The sequence below is a fragment of the Zea mays genome, chromosome 4, assembly GCF_902167145.1.
Source record: "Zea mays cultivar B73 chromosome 4, Zm-B73-REFERENCE-NAM-5.0, whole genome shotgun sequence".
NCBI classification, from domain to species: Eukaryota; Viridiplantae; Streptophyta; class Magnoliopsida; order Poales; family Poaceae; genus Zea; species Zea mays.
Window position 1 is genome coordinate 80,470,997 of NC_050099.1, and position 24,493 is coordinate 80,495,489.

At 44.3% G+C, this 24,493-nt stretch overlaps 1 protein-coding gene and 1 non-coding gene across 2 annotated transcripts; both read left to right on the forward strand.

Annotated features, from left to right (window-relative positions):
- The first annotated feature begins 945 nt into the window (after positions 1-945).
- On the forward strand, positions 946-3,380 carry LOC103653432 (U-box domain-containing protein 18). The gene has a single exon (XM_008680337.4). The coding sequence runs from the start codon at positions 1,054-1,056 to the stop codon at positions 3,136-3,138; it is 2,085 nt and encodes a 694-aa protein (XP_008678559.1). The 5' UTR covers positions 946-1,053; the 3' UTR covers positions 3,139-3,380.
- A 960-nt stretch (positions 3,381-4,340) lies between these two features.
- On the forward strand, positions 4,341-4,413 carry TRNAK-CUU (transfer RNA lysine (anticodon CUU)). Its single transcript has one exon. It is a non-coding gene; the product is annotated as a tRNA-Lys (tRNA).
- Positions 4,414-24,493: the final 20,080 nt, after the last annotated feature.

Genomic DNA, 24,493 nt, shown 5'->3' on the forward strand with positions numbered 1-24,493 from the left:
AATGATATTGCTGGGAGAGACGTCATAATTATCCCTTGAACCGGCCATTGAGGGCCGAACTGATAGGTCTATATGTGAATTTCCCGGCAAAGTCGCCAAAAAGTGTGTTGGCACCGATTCGGGCGTCAATCACTGCGATAAGAACCGGTGGACGGTCCACGACCTGGCGCAGGGGCTGGTGTTCCTGCCTGACGGGTCGAATGGTCCGCGCCTGGTGACCGGACGGTTCGCGCATACGCAAGGACGATGAAGTTCGCCGGCTGGATCTCGCTCCCAGGAGGGACCCCATCGGGGAGGAGAGATCTTAGGCTTTGTCTTGGGATCGGCAGGTCACCCAAGACGCCCCTAGTCGACGTAGAGCCGAAGAGAGGTAAATATTTGGGTAGAGAAAAGCTAAACTAGAACTATTCTAAATGCATAAGTTAGAAACGAGATGTATATTGATTATTTAATCGATTGTTGGTGTTTCAATTGATCGTAGCCCTATATATATATATATAGAGGTGTGGTATGGACCTGTTACAAGCATTTTTCTGAGTTAATTTTATAGATTTAGCAAAAAATACATAAGAAACTCGGAATCCTAATTGATTCTGCGTGCAATCGGCCTCAATTTTTTTTTTTGCCCAACACTATAAGGTTATCTCTCCTACTACTTGGCGCTGATAATTCGAGTCAAAATCACATGAGCCACGTATGCCCCCAGTTGAGTTCGTTTATTTATTTATAGGAGGAAATAGATTGTCTGTCCAGCGCAGCTCTGCACTGTGCGTCCGTGCCTTCATAAAAGTCGGCGCGTGAGAGGAAGCTGCAGCTCACCATCCATCGGCCCCACCAGGCACCGTCCACGTGGACGCATCGACACGTGTCCCTATCCGACCTTTGAGGGCAACACGTGTGCCCGCACTCCTATAAGTAGGCGCGCTTCCAAATTTGGCCGGCCGCCGCGACAAGAGGCGAGACAGAGAGGAATCGTCGACGTCGTCTGCTCGTCCGTTCCCATTACCCCCTCTTGCAGGTTGTTTGCTTTGCTTCGTCCGACACCCAAAGAAGATGGCGCCGCGGCCGCGCCGACGGATGCTGGCGCTGCCGGCGGTGTACCCGTGCGAGGCCATCGAGCCGGCGCCGCTGCTGGCGTCGCTGATCTCCCTCGCCGCGGACATCGCCGGCCTCCGCGCCGCCGACGTGGACGCGCTCCCGGCGCTCCGTGGCGCGGCACGCGAGGCTGTCCGGATCGTCGGCTTGGTCCTCGTGCTCCTCGACGGCATCGTCCGCGACGCTCCGGCTCCGGACCAGGCGGCCGTGCTGGGCCTCTCGGAGCTACACGTGGCGCTACAAAAGCTGCGGCTCCTGCTCGCCGACTGCGCCCGGAAGGGGGCGCGCCTGTGGGTGCTCATGAACGCCGAGCTGTCGGCCTCCGAGCTCCGGGTGCTGCTGGGCTCCGTCGCCACGGCAATGGACGCGCTGCCGGGGGACGTCGTCAGGGCGTCCGCGGACGCCGAGGAGCTCGCGGGGCTGGTGTCCCGGCAGGCGTGGCGCGCGGCGTCTCGTCTGCGGCCGGACCCGGAGGACGACCGCGCGGCGCGGGCCGTGCGCTCGGTGCTCGCGCGGTTCGCGAGCGGCGTGTCGCCCGACGCAGAGGACGCCAGGCTCGTGCTCGCCTGCGTCGGGGTCGACACCTGGCTGGACTGCTCCGAGGAGGCCGCGTTCCTGGAGGCCGAGCTGCTGGAGCGCCTGGAGACCGGCAGCGACAGCGACAACGACAACGACCTCGTGCTCATCGGCGGCCTCATGGCGTTCTTGCTCTACTGCCGCGTCGTCTTGTTCGACCGCATCGATGATTCCGGCAAGGCCGCGACGGCGAACAGGCTCCCGCCGAGGTGGGCGGCGGGGGTCAACCTCAACCTGGAGGCGCTGCAGTGCCCGATCACGCTGGAGCTGATGACGGACCCGGTAACGGTGGCCACCGGCCAGACGTACGACCGCGCATCCATCAAGAAGTGGATCAAGAGCGGGTGCCGGACGTGCCCCGTCACCGGCGAGAGGCTGCGCAGCGCCGAGCTCGTGCCGAACGTCGCGGCGCGCGCGGTCATCGAGCAGCTCCTCCTCAGCCGGGGCGTCCCGCTCCACGAGCCCAGCAGCAAACACCGGTGCGCGGTCGACAAGACCGCCACGCCGTTCGGCGCGGCCGCGGCCGGCGGCGTGCGCCTCTCCGCGGCGTTCCTGATGGCAAGGCTGTCCAGCGGCGCGCCCGAGGACCAGAAGAAGGCGACGTACGAGGCCCGCAAGCTCTCGAAGCGGAACGTCTTCTACCGGGCGTGCCTCGTGGAGGCGGACGCCGTGCCGTGGCTGCTCCACCTGCTCTCTTCCACGGACGCGTCCGTGCAGGACAACTCCGTGGCGGGCCTCCTGAACCTGTCCAAGCACCCGGCCGGGCGGCGGGCGCTGGTGGAGGCCGGCGGGCTGGGCCTCGTGGTGGACGCCGTGAACGTGGCCGCCAAGGTCGAGGCGCGGCAGAACGCGGCGGCCATCCTGTTCTACCTCTCGTCCAACCTGGAGTACTGCGAGGAGATCAGCCGCATGCCGGAGGCGGTTCCGACGCTGGTGCGCCTGGCGCGCGAGGGCGCGTACCGCGGCCGGAAGAACGCGCTGGTGAGCCTCTACGGGCTGCTCCAGTGCGCGGACGCGCACGGCAGGGCGGTGTCGGCGGGCGCCGTGGACGCGCTCGCCGGCCTGCTGGGGTCGTCCGCCGGAGACGACGACCTCGCCCTCGACGCCGTCGCGCTGCTCGCGAGGCTCGCGGAGCAGCCGGCCGGCGCGCGCGCCGTCATGGAGAGCTCGGAGCTGGTGACGAGGCTCGTGGACTTGTTCGGCGAGGCGGCGTCGCGGTCGGCGAAGGAGCACTGCGTGGCGCTGCTGGCGTTGCTGGGCCGGCACTGCGGGGACAAGGTGCTGACGCTGCTGGGCAAGCTACCTGGCCTGATGCCGGCGCTGTACGCGGTGATCGCCGACGGCACCCCGCAGGCGGGCAAGAAAGCGCGGTGGCTGGTGAATGAGATCCACCGGCACTACGAACAGCGGCAGACGCCGGCGTCCGCGCCAGCACCGACGACCGGCGACCGTGTCATCCATGTATAGTATATGGCGCACGAATGTTGTACATTTGTTTTTGTTTTGACTGCTTTTCGTCTTTGATGATTGGGTTCCTTTCCCGGTTCGAGTTATTTTTTTGAGAGCCGGGACGGGATCGGATACTGATTTCGTCGTGAGTTGTACAGAACAAAGCCAAGTATAAATGTAGAGAGGACACTTTTATAGTATCTGGTTTGTGATTTGGTACCAAATACTCCTACATGAATGTTGAGCAGTTCCAAAATAAATCAACACACTTTTATAGTGTCTTGATTTTGTCTTTCGTGTTTGGTGTGGCTTGTACATAAATCGATGGATGGATTGGCGTTAGCAGAGGGCAAATGAGAGTGGCGTGCATGTTGTGTGAGACTATTCTGTCGGCAAAGGATGTTGATGATGATTGCATCCGCGTGGTACGAAGTGAGCAGCAGGTTGCTTGGCTAATTTGCAGCAGCTCCCGAGGGAGCAAGTATGGCTGGGCATTCGGTTTTTTTCTAAACTTCGGTTCGGTTTTTCGGTTTTAAAAAACTTCGGTTTTTCAAACATTAGAAATTGATCGGTTTTCTAGAAAATGAAAAACGAGAAATTCGGTTTCGGTTTTTTACTTCGGTTTTTCGGTAAAAACCGAATACCAAACTTATAATCAAGACAATACATACAACAAGTTTACATGATAGATTACACATAATTTTAAAAAGTAAAAATTATATAGGTACAAATATTTAGATATACATCATACATCACATACAAATAAGTGAATAACAATTTAATTGTATCACACAATTAGTTCACATAATCGAATAGTCAAATTTGAGAATTGATAAAGTTTGTTATTCGGTTTTTTCGGTTTGGTATACGGTGAAAACCGATTACGATACCGAAAACCAAACTTCTTAGATACAAAAACCGAAACCGAACCGAACTACCAAAAAACCGAAATTTCGGTTCGGTTCGATACGGTTCGGTTCGGTTTTTGGTTTATGGTAAAAATATGCCCACCCCTAAGAGCAAGCTTTTGTTTTCAATGCAGCATATGCACAAACATTCAAGCAAGGACGATTTGGGCTGATCTTTCGTAAAATAGAATCATCTCATCTCGCCTCGTTGTGGATTGCATAACTAGATTTAACATGCAGCACAGTGTACCGAGCTTTGATTTCATAATTTAGAATAGTATGTTAACAAACGTATTGACTTCAAAACAAAAAGCCTGTCTAGCTCAGTTGGTAGAGCGCAAGGCTCTTAACCTTGTGGTCGTGGGTTCGAGCCCCACGGTGGGCGTTCTATTTTTGAAATATTTTATAATTTCCTTTCTTTCGCATGGGTACCAGATTAATATCATTTCAAAATTTACAAACTTGAAGGCACATTTCAAACGGTTGTTTTTTGGGGTACCATATTGATATGGTTTCAAAATTTCAACGAGCCCCACGGTGGGCGTTCTATTTTTGAAATATTTTATAATTTCCTTTCTTTCGCATGGGTACCAGATTAATATCATTTCAAAATTTACAAACTTGAAGGCACATTTCAAACGGTTGTTTTTTGGGGTACCATATTGATATGGTTTCAAAATTTCAAACTTGGAAACACGTTTAAATTCAAATATTCCCGTTTTTATTTTTTATATATTTATTTTTTTTGCTTCGGTACCAGATTAATACCATTTAAAAAATCAAACTTGATGCACATTTGAATTTGTTATTCTACCATATTAGGGAAAAAAATTGCTGCTGCATCCTGGATGCAAACCAAAATACTTGGAGTCTGCAGCACCAGCAACGGTAACCAAAACATGATTTTGTAATAACTGGACCTGCACATGTGGCCTATCATTTGGTTTGAGGGGATGCAAAGACACCTGTTTACATTCGGACTGCATTAAATTTTTTCCAACATATTATTGTGGTTTCAAGATTTTCAAACTTGAAAGCGCATTTAAACCGGTTATTTAAAGTTTGAGCCCCATGTTGTACGATTTTTAATTCTTTAATATATTTCCTTTTTTTTTGCTTGGGTTCATGCTGCCGAAGGCATTTCACCATGCGATTGTATGACATTGTGTGATGCCTGCAAGTAGACTTTAAATATCATCACACACCGATTTGTGATCATACCTTTGGTTGGAGCATTTTGTATGACCAAATATCTCAGAGTTGTCCAAGACCACTGGACGTAAATTTCCTGAGACCGAGTAGCTTCCATCTGTGCCTTGAAATAGATTAGTATGTGAATGTATCAAGGTTTTATATACTTTCAGGAGTTAGTATGTCCTACTAGGTAATGCTACTGAATTATGGTTCAGAAACAATTTCCATTAACTGCCGTCTACATATGAATCTAATCAGTCACACACTTAAGAGAATGAAATATTAGAATATGACTATATGATTGTTACTGGTGCAAGTGGAAGATTATTGAAGATATGCCCAAGTAGCAACCATAAACAATTTGGATTAGAGTTCAGCTTGTATTGGGATTAGAGGTTTGTTGGGCCACGACCCATTAATACGCTCAGGTCCGTTCCTGGCTTTTTAGGGGCCCAGTGCGAAATTTGATATAGAGGTCCTATCCACACACAAATATATATAATTATATATATATCACCGAATATTTGACGTATAAAAATTATTATGCACTGTTTTAAAGTTTCTAAGATAACAGATATAAAATATAGCAAAAAACACTTACCTGTTATATGATATTATTAAAAATATCTTCTAACATTTTGTGATACAAAGTCATCGCTTATATCATCGAGATCAATCTCATCCAACAACTTTTTTCGATATATAGATTCACCAAACCATTTAACCTCTCTTGAGTTATTGTTGACCATAAATAGTTCATAATTTTTTTTAATTTTAAAAAACTTCTCTCTACCGAAGCAACCATCATATGTATAGTTTATAATATAAAAATAAAATTTGTTTTGCTTCTTTAGTGGATTTATCATCATCAATATAAACATAAAAATTAAGAGCTAAACCAAATATTATTTTGAAACAGATGAAATAGTCGATAAGTAATTGAGACATTAGTTTAACAATATAAACGAGACTAGTCGATAACTCGATAGCACATCGCTTTTTGCGTATTTGTATCTAGAATAGATAGATTTAACAAAAAAAAAAATGCTAACATCCAGTGGCTAGGGGGCCTCTGTTTTTGGGGGCCCGGTGCGGCGGCACCCACGGCACCCACTCAGGATCGGCCCTGAATACGCTCTATAAATATATGTGAAGGGGTTAGGGTTATGTCATTTCACCACACGCGCAAAGCCTAGCCGCCGTATCCCTTGGACCTGATTGCGAGACCCTCGTTGCGAGCGCGGTGCTAGCACACCGACGTACAACATTCCTCTCCGTACGTGTGGAGGCACGACTACGACTGTTCCCGACTATGAGTTCTTTCTTCCATAATGAACTGTTGGCACTAGTCCTACATTTTTCTCTGTGGACCGAGTAGAAAGGGGGCTCAACAGGAGGATGATTGTATCATGAGAGAAGGATAGACGTCAACCTACTTCAAATATGGAACATGGATTTTGGCAATGCGACGAAGTTGGATCCTCGTATCGATCTGAATGAATCGGTCTTTCTACATAGCTCAATCTTTGCCTTTCTAGAGAGTTCAATCTTTGCCTTTAGGAAGGAGGATAACTAGTTTAAAATTTTATCTCGACATGGCATGAATTTCTATTACTATGAAATACATAAATTAGTTAATGGAAGGGCTATCATTATCTTTTTTTTTCTTGTATGCGTTCGACAACAAAGGAGATTGTTGGGGGTATGCTTCATCGTCGAAGATCCTGTAAGAAGAAACACCTTCGGCAGATCCTCTCAAAAGCAGTGCCGAAGCTATCATCCATAAAGCTTCGGCATAGTAGCATGTCTCAAGACGAAGTAGGGAACCGACTTAAAGATGAAATGACCAATAGACCCGTGATAGCTTGTATTATGATTGTAAGCATTTGTAAAGGGCATGAATGTAATTTCTCACTGGTTGCGTCCTGTGCCTATAAATAGATGAACAGTACCCATGTATTGTTCACGCTGACTTGCATTCATTCGCACGTCACACTTGAATTCTCACCTTCTGTCAAGTCGAAGGTATAAATGTAATTCAATATTATCCATGTTTATTCATGATTATATAATAAAAATGTCTGAATGATATCATATAATTATTCATGTTTTTCATGTGTCATATGATCCTGTTTTCCATTGTTTATTGAGATGATGAAGGTATGTCCTTCATGACCTTCGTCTAAAGATCATTATATCCTAAGGGAAATAATGCTTCGAAGGACGAAGGTCTTTAACCATTAACTTTTGTGTTGCCTTGTTCTTAATTCTGAAGCATTTGAGAACAAGTCCCCAACAAAATCAGCGGCTCAGGGGCTCCCTCTACCCTCAGAAGTATTTTTTGAAATAATAAAAGCACATTCGGTTGAGCTCATGGAGAGAGCAGTGCTTACTATTTCTCCAGTACATAGTGAAGACTAGAGAACTAAAATAATATCTTTCCTCCAAGTCAATTGTCTCTCAAGTGACGAAGCTTATAACAAGAGAATGGAGGAAAGAACAAGACCATATGTGATGGTAGAAGGGGAATTGTATAAACATGGAGTTTGTTCACCACTCCTCAAGTGTTTATCAAGAACTGAAGATATGGAATTAATGAAAGAGATACATGCAGGTCTGTGTGGATCTCACATTGGATCTAGGCCCTTGTTGGGAAAAGTTTTCGACAAGGATTTTACTGGCCGAAGGTAGCTTCGGATGCAGCAGAATTAGTCTAAAAATGTGAAGGCTATCAAAAATGTGCAAGAGACCAGAAGCAACCTTCATCTCTCACTCATTTAATATAGCCCACTTGGCCGTTGCAAAGGTGGGGCCTTGATTTGCTAGGCCCACTTCCACCAGCACAGGGAAATCTAAAATATGTTGTGGTGGCGGTAGAGTATTTTTCCAAGTGGATTGAGGCGAAGCCTTTAGCCACAATAACTTCGGTCATCGTCCAGAAATTTTTCTGGCAAAACATTGTTTGTCGCTTCGAAGTGCCAAAGGCTATTACTGTAGACAACGGAACACAGTTCGATGCTGAAGTTTTCAAGGAATTATGTGAACAAATTGGCACAAAGATTCATTTTGCATCGGTCAGACATCCGGAGTCAAATGGACTTGTTGAAAGAGCTAATGGCATTATAATGACGGGAATAATGAAGTTAATCTTCAATCAGCCCAGAGGAAAGTGGCTAGATGAATTGATCAAAGTGGTATGGAGCCACAACACAACAATATCAAGGTCAACAGGTTTTACACCATTCAAACTATTGTTTGGTGACGAAGCAATAACCCTAGAAGAAGCTAAGGCAGGATCAATAAGATCAGTGGCTTCGACAGAGGATGAAGCTGATTATTTTGTGGCAAAAGATTCTATAGAAGGGATCAGGCTTCAGGCCATGGAGAATATCAATAAATACCAAGCCGAAACAATAAAATGGCGTGACAGAAAAGTTCGGCTAAAGAACATTAAGCCAAGGCATTTGGTACTTCGGAGAGTGGCCAACCCAGATACAGTAGGCAAGTTACAGCTGAAGTGGGAAGGACCTTTTCTGGTAGTATCTTTGTCAAGACCCGTTTCTTATAGATTGAAGGATATAGATGGCAACGACATTCCTAGATCTTGGAATGCGGATGAGCTTCGACGATATTATGTTTAACTTGATGTAATCTTTTTATTTTTCCTATGGCACCATTTTCCTTTCCAAAGGGGGAGAAAGGTTTTTAATGGGGTCATAGTATGTAATTTCTCTTTTTCTTATTTAGCTCTACGAGAGCAAAATCCCCCAAATATGTAAATGTAAAAACTGAGCATGCACCATCGAGTGCAGGGAAAAAGGAAAAAACAGGGAGAAGCTCAAAAGTCATCCCTAAGGGGATGCAGAGCACGACGAAGCTACAAAAAGCCGTTCCTAAGGGAGCGCAACATAAGTTTTCTGCTCAAAAGTCGTTCCAACGGGAATGCAGAGCTTACAGCGAAAAGTCAACGCTGATACCGCCGAAATATAAGGCGAAGCGCGAAAAGTCAACGCGATACCGCCGAAATAGAAGGCGAAGAAGTTCAAAAGACGTTCCTAAGGGGATGCAGAACTTACAGCGAAAAGTCAGCGCTGATACACCGAAAAATAAGCGGTGAAGCCGAAAAATAAGCGGCAAAGAGACTTCGGTCATTCCCAAAGGAATGAAGGCTATGGTTGTGGCTTCGTATGCGTGTGTTTGGACATTCATTTGCACGACATATCATATCATACATTTGCATTCATAAACATTCATTTAGACATACATAGGATCATCATCATCATAACATATAGACACAGGCAGATGCTTCGGCTATAAGGATAAGGCTTCGGCAAAAAAGAAAAAGAAGCAGTTTCATGCTTCGTTGTGTACGAAAAGAAGGGAAGGTGTTTTTCGCCTTCGGCTCAAAAAATACTAGTTTCATCCACAACAAAGCAGTTCGAACATGGACGAAAAGGTAAAAAATATATTACAAGGTATGCACAAATTTACAGAATTAATATTTGATTCTTAAATTACAAATATTTTTACAACGATATTACAAGATTTTCTCCAGAATTTTTTTAGCAAGGTCTTCAGCTTTGACAACATTGAGCTTCGGATCATCTGAGCTTCGGATCACCTGTCAAGCTTCGGCTCATTGTTCCTCAGCATCGTCATCCTGTGCATATTAAAACGGTATGAGAGCGGTGCAGAATTCAAGGAGAAGGTAAAGTGATAGGCTCAAATTTTTTACCGGCTTAAGGTGGCTTCGAGCTTCGTCGCCAGCCATTTTTCGCCCGCCTTTTACCCAAATTTGAGTTATGAATCTATTACCTATACTCCGAGCTAGGCTGGGGATATCAATTAAATTTGTCGGTGATAAGCTAAAATTTGGTCTGTTGACAATTTTTCTATGCTCACAGCCAGATTTTATGAAGGCAACATCTGTGCCCCGAGAAGCTAGCAGAGCGCAGAAATCGGCGTGTCCAGCTATAACTTCATCGAGTGCATCAACTTCGCCCTCAATATGTTCGAAGGTTTCCGGCAGGTTCTCAACCGAAGGACTGAATTTCTCAACGCTGGCTCCAACCGAGTTGAAAACCTGCTTCAGCCGTTGCAGGCACTGTTTGCTGAAGTCTACGCATTTTTCTTGAAGTTCTTTCAGTTATTTCCGCAAATTTGATTTTTTCTCAGCTTCAGCTTCGAGTTTGGCTTCAATTTTTTTGTTTTCCATGGAGAGTTCACTATTCAATCTAGCAATTTCGGCCTGGGCCTCTGCCAGTGAACCTTCCATGGTTTGAAGTACGAAGTCTTTTTTCTCCAGGGTAGCCTCATGGTCTTTAATCTTCTTCTCCAGGCCCTCAATTATAACTTCGTTCTTTTTGTCCTCGAGGTCTTGTTGCATCCTCAGGACTTTGCTCAGCAGTAAGCTCTGATAAAGTAAGCTTCATCAGAAAACAATCTTCATATCAAAGCAATGAAAAGTTAAGAATTTTACCTTAAAGTTAGCATAAAATAGACTACCGGTGATATGCTGCCGCCGGTACCTGCTGAGGTCTGCCTCAACCTTCGGGAGGCCAACACTCTTTGATATAGTGCTGACAACCTTCGCCCCAGTGTGGTCCCAAAGGCATCCTAAGCTTTCTCCATTGACTCCCCCGAAGAGTAACGCACCTGGTCTGTACCCACAAGATATAGCATACTCTTTCAGTTCTTCTTTTTCAGCCTTCGACAATTCTTGCCCAAGTATTTCTTGAAAATAGAAGTCCTCTTCTTTCGAAATATCCTCGGCTTTCTCCTTTCCTTTTCCAGCCACTGTGCCCGGGATCTCTTTAGCGGCTGCAGCAGCTTCTTCCGCGGCCGCATCCAAAAGCATGGTATCAATTTCAGAGAGTGTGGCGTCTAGATTCATATCTTCAGCGGTTTCAGCTTCGGCACTTTCGACTTCGGTGGGTGCAGCTTCGGCAGCAGCAGTGCTCTCAATAGCTGGAGTCTTTGACGCCGATGCCAGCGGCGGCGTCTGCTCGATAACTTCAACTACATGAATAATTCTTCGTTTTTTTTTCGGCTCATCTGGCTTCTTCGCTGCCTAAGGCTCCTTTTCCTTCTGAAAAAGCTTCGTCAGATGTGGCCCTAGTGGACTTAGCTTGACAGGCAAAGATTCAGTCATTACCTTTAAAATTTCTTCCACATCGGTAGCAGGAGGTGTTGAAGGAGCTTCATCCCCAATATCAGTCGTTTTTCGCTTTAGAGCCGCAGTTTTCTTTTTCTTCGAAGCAGCTACCTTCGGCTCAGGGCTTAATTTTCTTTTCTTCAAAGTTTTTTCATCCTTTTTCACCAATTTAGCAGCTTCTTTATCCAGGGCGCAAGCAACCTTTTTTCTTTTTTGTCCTTCGGCACCTCTGTCCAAACGCTCATAGTCAGGATACTCAAAGTTCAGGGCATCCATCACCCGGTTCAACCTTCACTTCGGTCGAGTACCGAAGGCTGCAGTCATTAATTGATCTTCTTTTTTGGAATAGTTGCTAAGGATCTTGTTGCACATAACTTCAATCATGTCTAACCATTCTTGGCAAGGTTCTTTGAAGTGTTTCTTGAATTTATAGTAATAGGGCAACCGAACAAGTTCCTTCTCTTTCTTTTTCCCTTTGAGCTTTGGCATGTCCCATTCTTTCAAAGTCGGGAATACTCTAAGCTAAGAATTCTTGCACCAGATCCCTAGTACCAATGTGCTCCGCAATAACTCAAAATTCGCCTAGTGCAATCTGGCATGGACTCTCCGGTGCCATGTTGCATTGAGGCCTAGTCTCTCTGAAGATTAATTCTAATGGGCTTTGAACCAGCTTCTCCTTTTTCTCATCAACTTTGACATAAAACCATTCAGTCTTCCAGCCAGCTAGCCATTTGGTATGATAGCTGATAACCTGGAGTCTTCGCATCTTTGCGATAAGCAAAATTATAGCATCCGAAGTTCTCGTGCAGCCCATCTTCTCTAGCTTTTGTCTGATAATGAAGCTCATGTGCCCGGTAGAAGCCTTCGGCAAGCGGTTCTGCCTCTTGGCTTCAGAGAGCCTAGATGTAGACGCTAAGCCTAACGATGGCATTAGGAGTTAGCTGATGAAGATAAATCCCAAACTTCCCCAAAACATCCACAATCATCTCATTCAAAGGAAATCTTAATTCTGCTTTAAAGAAGCTTTTAAAGACTACCACCTCATCCTTTTCTGGCTTCGGAGTAATTTCCTCTCCGCCAAAGCGAATTAGTTCCTTTTTGGCTTCACTGAAATAGCCTAACTTCATCAACTTAGGCATATCATCTTCGGTAACAGTGGACCTCCCAAACTCCAGGTGGCTGTGTTTAGATGGCACGACGCTAAAATCATCTTCAGATTCACCTTCCTCAACACCAACCTGCTCAGCTTCAGCGGCAGGTACACCTTCGTCAGAAACATCCTCCGGCACTACCAGCCCCGACCGTTTCATCACTTCGGAAATCGGAGCGGTTTCAGCAGCTTCGGCTTCTTCTCCATCACGTGTAACCCTGGCAGTGGAGCGTACCCTTGCCATTTGATGATGGATTCCTCACAATTTTTAATGAAGTTGTTGACTTTTTTAATTTTTCCAAAGCTCTTCCTCTTGTGACGAAGCAAAACCAACAGCGGTGCTTTGGTTGAATGCGATGAACAAGCTTCAGCTATGGTCAAATTTTTGGCAGCAAAACAGTGCAATAGCAATGAATGCTGTGGTAACTTCACACCTACCCGTCTGTTTATATAGTGCCGCAGGTGGGAAGGTGAATCGTCGAGTCTTCCGCACCGGACAAACAGTCGCCCGCACCCACTGAAGGTGAATCGCCAGGACGCGCGTACCCGTTGCATGGTGGGACCATTTCACGCTCGGAATTTTGTGATCGTTTCTCGGCAACGAGCTCAGGGAAGGTGTTTTTCGGATCTTCGGCTCTCCGAAGCCTAGGATACTTTTTCACGGATCAAGCTCGTTACGAAAAACGATCTAGCACCGCGAAGGGGCTACTGTTGGGGGTATGTTTCGTCGCTGAAGATCCTGTAAGAAGAAACATCTTCGGCAGATCCTCTCAAAAGCAGTGCCAAAGCTATCATCCATAAAGCTTCGGCATAGTAGCAAGTCTCAAGACGAAGGAGTGAACCGACTTAAAGATGAAATGACCAATCGACCCGTGATAGCTTGTATTATGATTGTAAGCATTTGTAAAGGGCATGAATGTAATTTCTCACAGGTTGCGTCCTGTGCCTATAAATAGATGAACAGTAACCCTGTACTGTTCACGCTGACTTGCATTCATTCGCACGTCACACTTGAATTCTCACCTTCTGTCAAGCCGAAGGTATAAATGTAATTCAATATTATCCATGTTTATTCATGATTATATAATAAAAATGTCTGAATGATATCATATAATTATTCATGTTTTTTATGTGTCATATGATCCTGTTTTCCATTGTTTATTGAGATGATGAAGGTATGTCCTTCATGACCTTCGTCTGAAGATCATTATATCCTAAGGGAAATAATGCTTCGAAGGACGAAGGTCTTTAACCATTAACTTTTGTGTTGCCTTGTTCTTAATTCCGAAGCATTTGAGAACAAGTCCCCAATAGAGATGATCATGATCGACTCTCTCTATTGACGTGCTCCTACATGGAGGGGTGTTTAGAAGCAAAGTATTTTTTGGAGTTTTAAGGTAAAACTATAGTATTAAAAAATACTAGTTGGTTGCCCGTGCGTTGCGACAGCTCACAACAATACCCACGTAAACTATCCACCAAAAAGATCTCAAGATTTTTTATTGATTGTCTCTGCTCTCCGTATAATATTTTTTATGATTTGACTAACTGATATTGTTGTTTACTCCATCCAATATGTCTTGGTACAACACGGCCAATGAATGGAGCGATTAGAAGAGAGTTCACAACGACTGACTTAACGAACAGAGATTATAGAATGATATAATTCCACCATACAGAGACCAAATAAGAGGAAGTTTGTGAGCTCAAGTTTCTAAAATAAGTCATATGCATGAACTCAAACTTATAAAAAAGATAGATCAAAATATGGAGTGGTTGCTAAAGTCAGGCATCAATAAAAACTGGATGCGCTCCATACAAATTATGGTATTTCGTAGCAATTACTAACGTTTAAAACCAACAAATAACCTTTTCTTTTACTGTTAGCATGACAAATCATTGCTGCTCCATCCAATTCTGCAACCTCAAACACCATGGAGTCCATTGCGCTAATGTGGTCTCAGAAACGACCTAATGCATGCAAGAGCCAAGAACACAAGGGACGAGCACCTTGTGGTAGTTCCCGCATGGATCTCCAAATCCTAACACATATTTTGCAGGATCCATGAGCCATCATCAGAAGAACACAAACCATGTGCAGACAATAAATAAAGTATTAACACACCCATATTATGTTTAGTCCTTAGCACAACAAAAAAAACTAACACCCAAAACAACATAGGAACAACACAATAATTTTTGACTTCTGTTATTGGGTGACATCTCTATGTCTCAACTGCCAACCTTATTCCCCAAAGAACTTAACCGTTGAGCTGACTTTGTTTAAGTTAACCAACCCTTTGTGCAGTTCGTCTGATACAAACCTATCTAGTCAAGGAAAACTGGTGGCACCCTAATTTCATAGACCCACCATCAATTGTACAAGACCTATGATAGTGCAAGGTTTGGAGAGGCATTTGAGCTTAAACATTTATGAGGGGTCGTCCTACTTATATCATCGCACGCAAAAACATATATGTAACACGAACAAGTAGAACATTAAGAATAGCATTCACACAATAGTTGTGATTCGGCATGGCTTGTTGTCACATGGTGATCTCCATCTCCAATAATCTATCCATCATGATGATCTCCATCTCCATGATATATGTATGACATCCTTTAGGTGATGAGTCCTTCAAGAACTATCTAACATATGCTAGTAACCAAATTACATATACGCTTCGGATCATCACATGTTGACATGCAGGTCATTACATTAAATTTGGACAATACATATGGCTCCAGTTGTATTGCCCTAGTCATGACACACAGGTGATGAGTAATTCATTAATATGCATCATATACACACAACAGTCCTACCGATCACAAGATGTCCTGCAAAAACAGGTTAGACAAACACGTTTCTATATGTTCGCCACTACAATAGATAGCCATGACGGTCTCACAGAATTCCATGCATCGTATGTATGGAAATTCCACCGAAGAAGATTACACTCATGACGTTGATCTGTTACATCAATCTACTGGTTGTGCATGCAGTTAGCCCCGATGGTGATTCCAGCTGGTAGGGGCAAGTCGCGCACATAATAGAGAAGGACGAACTGATCTCTTCGGTCATATCCGAGGCAATCTACTTCAAACCCTATAACAAATTGATCTAATCAAACCATGCAACAAGTAGATCCATCTCATGAACCTAGATCCAGACCTAAAACTACGCACAACCTATCTTTGATACCACTGAAGGATTATGGGGAGGCTACACTAGCGCAAAACAAAATTTTCGACCCCATAAAACCAGGAACTACTGCGTTATAGATCATGGAATTACGACTATACGCGCAGAGCAACGGAAGACGTCTCGATGTAGACGAACGCGTCGAGTAGTGCTGTGCAGTCGCCGACGACCTTCACTTCCTTGCACGGTTCGTCATAGTGCTCCAGATGTAGCATATCCAAGGTATCCACACGTATAGGGAGGAAGCGTTGCGTTCTGAACTGCTAGGTTCACGACGCCGGCTAGGCGAGTGCGAGGGGCGGGCGGCTGCTTGTTTACCGGTGGCGAATTAGGGTTCTCTTAACCGTGCCCCTGCCCCTCATTATATAGGCATTCTGGTGGGCTTCTAACTCCGAGGCCCATCAGTAACCCTAAAGCCCTGTCTAATTTTGGGTCTAATCCGAGTTAGTCTTCCTTCCCCTTAAGTGTGTGACCCTATACATTCACATACATATAGACATGGCCCATGTACTCTTACTTGGCCCAATAATTAACAGCAGCCTGTAGCAAGACATGTCAACTTCTATGCACATGTAAAGATCATATCAGACGAACCATTGTAACATTACATACATTTTGTTCCCTTTGTCTCACGATATTTGGTCTTGCTCTAAGCTGACCTCTCTTTTTCGATATTGTGAATTGGAATCCTTTCATTGGTTAACACTTAACCCTAGCACGACAATGCATTTCTTGATCCAATCACTCAAGGGGGCCATAGATATCTCTCTCAAGAAGAGAGGGACAAATTCCATTTTGACTGACCATGCCTCACAACATGCTTCCTGACAAACCCAAAACTACCCAGTTACAGAGTAACGTTTGATAGTCCCTAAGTAAGTCAATTCACATCTTGAGAACATGTGACAATCTCAGGTCTAAGGATTATGTTGCAAAAATAGAACTATATTATAATATCTCACGTTGGGTCGGTCCAGCCTCATGTCATACATGCGCCCACATTATTACTTTAACATCTCCATGTCCATGACTTGTGAAATGTAGTCGTCAACTAATACATGTGCTAGTCATCGACTCTGACTAGGGACATCATTTAGAATAACCATACAAGTAAAGAATCTCACAAACAATTTACATAATTGCTAATCAATACAAGGTGCCTTTCATGGATATTCAATTAAGCAATATTATATATATATCATGGATACAAAGAAATATGCTCATCTCTATGATTATCTCTATGGCATATTTATAACAGATTTTACTATGACCCAAATCCCCATGGGACAAGGATACCTAGATTTTCAAATTTTTTAGGTGATTAAGGCAAAAGTACGCATGAACACATGGGCCAGTTGTAGGTCTAGGACATCGGCTAGAGAGGGGTGAATAGACGGTTTTAACTAAAATCAAAGTCACTAGAGAAATTTAATCAATACGATAAGAGATATAAATTCTCTAGTTATGATAAGAGCAAACTATGATGAACAATTATAGAAATGCTAGAAATGAGAGACAATACACAAATTACTAACTACTTGCAAAGTAATAAGTAAGGAGTGAAGAGAATGACAACGAGTTTTATCTCGTGGTATCGGTGATTTGCTGATCACCCCTAATCCACGTTGAGGTGGACTTCAAGCTCTCACTTGCTCCTCTATCAAGACATGGCTTGATTTTGAGCCAAGTTGACAAGAAATCACTCAATACCTCGATTCCACTAGTGTCGCCTTTGCCGCTCCGGCGAGGTAGGCACGAACCCCTCACAATGAAGACCGCGGCTCGTCCACAATCTTCACGGAGAGCTCGACAGAGACAACACCCGAGCCATCTAAGAGGTGACAACCTCAAAGAGTAACAAGCCAATGACACTTGCTCGGTGTACCACCTAGTGCCTCAAAGATCACCAATGCATGCAAATGCCCTAGAAGTACTCAACCTCTCACTAGAATGCAATCTCAAGCAAAGAGTGTGAGAGAATGAGTTAGAGGATCACAAATGAGCTCAATGTGTGCTAGGAATGACCAAGAGAGACCTCACACACAAGCTCCACTTCTATTTATAGCCCACCTCACAATTCTAGCCGTTATGTGCTTGAAGCACACATTCTGCGCACATGCAGACGGTCCATGCCCTACAGTTGGATGGTCCATCGTACAAGTAATAACTATAATTCCTATTTGAAACCTGTTAGTGTTGTCGGAAAAAGTCAAGCCCGGACGGTCCACCAACCCCTGACAGACAGTTCGGGACCTGGCAACTTAAAACATAAGAGCACTGACTACGTTGATTTACATGTGCGGACTGTCCGCCCTACAGGGCCGGACGGTCCGCCCCTATGAGTTAGTACTGTCCGGGCTAAAGCCCCGGACGGTCTGTAGTTCAAATAACCAAAAACACACAGTCCTTGCCCAAATCCAATTTGCCACTTGCGGACAGTCAACCGACCCTGGCCGGACAGTTCGCACAAGGACACAGTGACATGTGCAACTTCGAACCCCTCTGGATGGATCGCGGACGGTTCGGCCTACTAGCCTCGACGGTCCGCCAACCCCAAAACTTAGCTACTTTTTAAACACGCTTTAGAAAATATTTTAACTCTCGCATCGGAAGCTCTGTCAGACCTCATGCAAATGTAACTACTAGATGCTCTATGAGGCACTAAGTTTTACACAGACCAAAGTCATTGACCCCTCTTAATGGTATGACTATCTAGCCTACTAATCCGTTCAATTTCTTCTCTAAACTCCTGGTGATCGGCAAAAAACAAAACCTATGTTATACCTTTGCCTTCACCTGATCCACAACCAATGCTTATAAGTCTCCAAGACTTTTCTGTTCTCTATGGTCCAACCTGCATTCTTATTTCTCCAAGAATTGTTAGTCCACAAATGGTTGTCATTAATTACTGAAAGTCGCCTAGAGAGGGGGGGGGGGTGAATAGGGCGAATCTGAAATTTATAAACTTAATCACAACTATAAGCCGGGTTAGCGTTAGAAATATAAACGAGTCCGAGAGAGAGGGCGAAAAACAAATCATGAGCAAATAACGAGTGAAACACAAGAATTTGTTTTACCGAGGTTTGGTTCTTGCAAACCTACTCCCCGTTGAGGTGGTCACAAAGACCGGGTCTCTTTCAACCCTTTCCCTCTCTCAAACGGTCACTTAGACCGAGTGAGCTTCTCTTCTCAATCAAACGGGACACAAAGTCCTCGCAAGGACCACCACACAATTGGTGTCTCTTGCCTCGGTTACAATTGAGTTGATCACAAGAAGAATGAGAAAGAAAAGAAGAAATCCAAGCGCAAGAGCTCAAATGAACACAAATCTCGCTCTCTCTAGTCACTATTTGATTTGGAGTGATTTCAGACTTGGGAGAGGATTTGATCTCTTTGGTTGTGTCTAGAATTGAATGCTATAGCTCTTGTAATGTGTTGAAGGTAGAAAACTTGGATGCCATTGAATGTGGGGTGGTTGGGGTATTTATAGCCCCAACCACCAAAAGTGGCCGTTGGGAGGCTGCTGTCGCATGGCGCACCGGAGAGTCCGGTGCGCCACCAGACACTGTCCGGTGCGCCAGCCACGTCAGCCGGCCATTGGGTTCTGATCGTTGGAGCTCTGACTGGTGGGGCCTCTGGGCTGTCCGGTGGTGCACCGGATAGGTACTGTAGACTGTCCGGTGCGCCTTCTCCGCGTGCTCTGTCCTCTGCGCGCAGGCGCGCATTAAATGCGTTGCAGTCGACCGTTGCGTGCGAAGTAGTCGTTGCTCCGCTGGCACACCGGATAGTCCGTTGTGACACCGGACAGTCCGATGAATTATAGCGGAGCGGCTTCCCATTTTCCCGAAGGTGAGGAGTTCAGCGTCGAGTTCCCTGGTGCACCGAACACTGTCCGGTGCGCCAGACCAGGGTTCCTTTGAGTTGTCTTTTGCTCTCTTTGTTTGAACCCTTTCTTGGTCTTTTTATTGGCTTATTATGAACCTTTGGCACCTGTAGAACTTATAGACTAGAGCAAACTAGTTAGTCCAATTATTTGTGTTGGGCAATTCAACCACCAAAATCAATTAGGAAAAAGGTGTAAGCCTAATTCCCTTTCAATCTCCCCCTTTTTGGTGATTGATGCCAACACAAACCAAAGCAAGTATAGAAGTGCATAATTGGACTAGTTTGCCAAAATGTAAGTGCAAAGGTTACTTTGAATTGAACCAATAAATATTTTCTTAAGATATGCATGGATTGTTTCTTTATTTTTAACATTTTGGACCACGATTGCACCACATGTTTTGTTTTTGCAAATTCTTTTGTAAATTCTTTTCGAAGTCCTTTTGCAAATAGTCAAAGGTAGATGAATAAGATTTTGAGAAGCATTTTCAAGATTTGAAATTTTCTCCCCCTGTTTCAAATGCTTTTACTTTAACTAGACAAAACTCCCCCTCAATTAAATCCTCCTCTTAGTGTTCAAGAGGGTTTTAAGATACCAATTTGAAAAATCATCATTTTGAAAAACCTTTTCTTAATTTAAATTTTTGAAAATTGGTGGTGGTGCGGTCCTTTTGCTTTGGGCTAATACTTTCTCCCCCTTTGGCATGAATCGCCAAAAACAGATACTTGAGTGAAATATAAGCCCGTATAACTACTTTCTCCCCCTTTGGCGAACAAAATATGAGTGAAGATTATACCAAAGTTGGAGAGTTGCTCGGAGCGACGGCGAAGGTTGAGTAATTTGATGCAGTGGAGTGGAAGCCTTTGTCTTCGTCGAAGACTCCAATTCCCTTTCAATCTATGACTTGGTTTGAAATACACTTGAAAACTCATTAGTCATAGCATATGAAAGAGATATGATCAAAGGTATATTAAAGCGCTATGTGTGCAAAACATCAAAAGAAATTCCTAGAATCAAGAATATTTAGCTCATGCCTAAGTTTGTTAAAGGTTTGTTCATCTAGTGGCTTGGTAAAGATATCGGCTAATTGTTCTTTGGTGTTAATATATGCAATCTCGATATCCCCCTTTTGTTGGTGATCCCTTAGAAAATGATACCGAATGGCTATGTGTTTAGTGCGGCTATGCTCAACGGGATTATCCGCCATGCGGATTGCACTCTCATTATCACATAGAAGAGGAACTTTGGTTAATTTGTAACCATAGTCCCTAAGGGTTTGCCTCATCCAAAGTAATTGCTCGCAACATATGGTCTGCGGCAATATACTCGGCTTCGGCGGTAGAAAGAGCTACAGAATTTTGCTTCTTTGAAGCCCAAGACACCAGAGACCTTCCCAAGAACTGGCAAGTCCCCAATGTGCTCTTTCTATTGATTTTACACCCCGCCCAATCGGCATCTGAATAACCAATTAAATCGAATGTGGATCCCTGAGGATACCAAAGCCCAAACTTAGGAGTATAAACTAAATATCTCAAGATTCGTTTTACGGCCGTAAGGTGAGCTTCCTTAGGGTCAGCTTGGAATCTTGCACACATGCATACGGAAAGCATAATGTCCGGTCGAGATGCACATAAATAAAGTAAAGAGCCTATCATCGACCGGTATACCTTTTGATCTACGGATTTACCTCTCGTGTCGAGGTCGAGATGCCCATTGGTTCCCATGGGTGTCTTGATGGGCTTGGCATCCTTCATCCCAAACTTGTTGAGAATATCTTGAATGTACTTGGTTTGGCTAATGAAGGTGCCCTCTTGGAGTTGTTTTAATTGAAATCCCAAGAAGTACTTCAACTCCCCCATCATCGACATCTCGAATTTCTGTATCATGATCCTACTAAATTCCTCACATATAGATTCGTTAGTAGACCCAAATATAATATCATCAACATAAATTTGGCATACAAAAAAATCATTGTCAAGAGTTTTAGTAAATAAAGTAGGATCGGCCTTTCCGACTTTGAAGCCATTAGTGATAAGAAAATCTCTTAGGCATTCATACCATGCTCTTAGGGCTTGCTTGAGCCCATAAAGCGCCTTAGAGAGTTTGTAAACATAGTTAGGGTACTTACTATCTTCAAAGCCGGGAGGTTGCTCAACATAGACCTCTTCCTTGATTGGTCCATTGAGGAAGACACTTTTCACGTCCATTTGGTAAAGCTTGAAGCCATGGTAAGTAGCATAGGCAAGTAAAATGCGAATTTATTCTAGCCTAGCTACGGGTGCATAGGTTTCACCGAAATCCAAACCTTCGACTTGTGAATATCCCTTGGCCACAAGTCGGGCTTTGTTCCTTGTCACCACACCATGCTCGTCTTGATTGTTGCGGAAGACCCACTTGGTTCCTACAACATTTTGATTTGGACGTGGAACTAAATGCCATACCTCATTCCTCGTGAAGTTGTTGAGCTCCTCTTGCATCGCCACCACCCAATCCGAATCTTGAAGTGCTTCCTCTACCTTGTGTGGCTCAATAGAGGAAACAAAAGAGTAATGTTCATAAAAATGAGCAACATGAGATCGAGTAGTTACCCCCTTTTGAATATCGCCGAGGATGGTGTTCACGGGGTGATCTCGTTGGATTGCTTGGTGGACTCTTGGGTGTGGCGGTCTTGTAGCTTGTTCATCTTCCTCATCTTGATCATGGGCGTCTCCCCCTTGATCATTGCTCTCCTCTTGAGGTGGCTCAACTTCTTGATCTTCTCCTTTGTTATCTTGAGCCTCATCCTCATCTTGAGTTGGTGGAGATGCTTGCATTGAGGAAGATGGTTGATCTTATGCATGTGGTGGCTCTTCGGATTCCTTAGGACACACATCCCCAATGGACATGTTCCTTAGCGCGACGCACGGAGCCTCTTCATCATCTATCTCATCAAGATGAACTTGCTCTACTTGAGAGCCGTTAGTTTCATCAAACACAATGTCACAAGAAACTTCAACTAGCCCAGAGGACTTGTTAAAGACTCTATATGCCCTTGTGTTTGAATCATATCCTAGTAAAAAGCCTTCTACAGCCTTAGGAGCAAATTTAGATTTTCTACCTCTTTTAACAAGAATAAAGCATTTGCTACCAAAGACTCTAAAATATGAAACATTGGGCTTTTTACCGGTTAGGAGTTCATAAGATGTCTTCTTGAGGATTCGGTGTAGATACAACCGGTTGATGGCGTAGCAGGCGGTGTTGACCGCCTCGGCCCAAAACCGATCCGATGTCTTGTATTCATCAAGCATGGTCCTTGCCATGTCCAATAGAGTTATATTCTTCCTCTCCACTACACCATTTTGTTGTGGCGTGTAGGGAGAAGAGAACTCATGCTTGATGCCCTCCTCCTCAAGGAAGCCTTCTATCTGAGAGTTCTTGAACTCCGTTCCGTTGTCGCTTCTTATTTTCTTGATCCTTAAGACGAACTCGTTTTGAGCCCGTCTCAAGAATCCCTTTAAGGTCTCTTGGGTATGAGATTTTTCCTGCAAAAAGAACACCCAAGTGAAGCGAGAATAATCATCCACAATAACTAGGCAGTACTTACTCCCGCCGATGCTTATGTAAGCAACCGGGCCGAATAGGTCCATGTGTAGGAGCTCGAGTGGCCTGTCAGTCGTCATGATGTTCTTGTGTGGATGATGAACACCAACTTGCTTCCCTGTCTAACATGCGCTACAAATCCTGTCTTTCTCAAAATGAACATTTGTTAGTCCCAAAATGTGTTCTCCCTTCAGAAGTTTGTGAAGATTCTTCATTCCAACATGTGCTAGTCGGCGATGCCAGAGCCAGCCCATGTTAGTCTTAGCAATTAAGCAAGTGTCAAGTTCAGCTCTATCAAAATCTACTAAGTATAGCTGACCCTCTAACACTCCCTTAAATGCTATTGAATCATCACTTCTTCTAAAGACAGTAACACCTACATCCGTAAAAAGACAGTTGTAGCCCATTTTACACAATTGCGAAACTGAAAGCAAGTTGTAATCTAAAGAGTCTACAAAAAAACATTGGAAATGGAATGGTCAGAAGATATAGCAATTTTACCCAATCCTTTGACCAAACCATGATTTCCATCCCCGAATGTGATAGCTCTTTGGGGATCTTGGTTTTTCTCATAGGAGGAGAACATCTTCTTCTCCCCTGTCATATGGTTTGTGCACCCGCTGTCGATGATCCAACTTGATCCCCCGGATGCATAAACCTACAAAACAATTTTAGTTCTTGTTTTTAGGTACCCAAACGGTTTTGGGTCCTTTGACATTAGATACAAGAACTTTGGGTACCCAAACACAAGTCTTTGATCCCTTGTGTTTGCCCCCAACATATTTGGCAACTACTTTGCCGGATTTGTTAGTTAAAACATAAGATGCATCAAAAGTTTTAAATGAAATGTTAGAATCATTTGATGCAATAGGAGTTTTCTTCTTAGGCAATTTAGCACGAGTTGATTGCCTAGAGCTAGATGTCTCACCCTTATAAATAAAAGCATGATTAGGGCCAGTTTGAGACTTCCTAGAGTGAATTCTCCTAATCTTGTTCTCGGGATAACCGACAGGGTATAAAATGTAACCCTCGTTATCCTGAGGCATGGGAGCCTTGCCCTTAACAAAGTTAGACAATCTTTTAGGAGGGGCATTAAGTTTGACATTGTCTCCCTTTTGGAAGCCAATGTCATCCTTGATGCCAGGGCGTCTCCCACTATAGAGCATGCTTCTAGCAAATTTAAATTTTTCATTTTCTAAGTCATGCTCATTAATTTTAGCATTAAGTTGAGCTATGTGATCATTTTGTTTCTTAATTAAGGCTAGGTGATCATGGATAGCATCAACATTAATGTCTCTACATC

Coding starts and splice junctions, on each gene's coding strand:
- LOC103653432 (XM_008680337.4), top strand. CDS start 1,054: ATGGCGCCGCGGCCGCGCCGACGGATGCTGGCGCTGCCGGCGGTGTAC.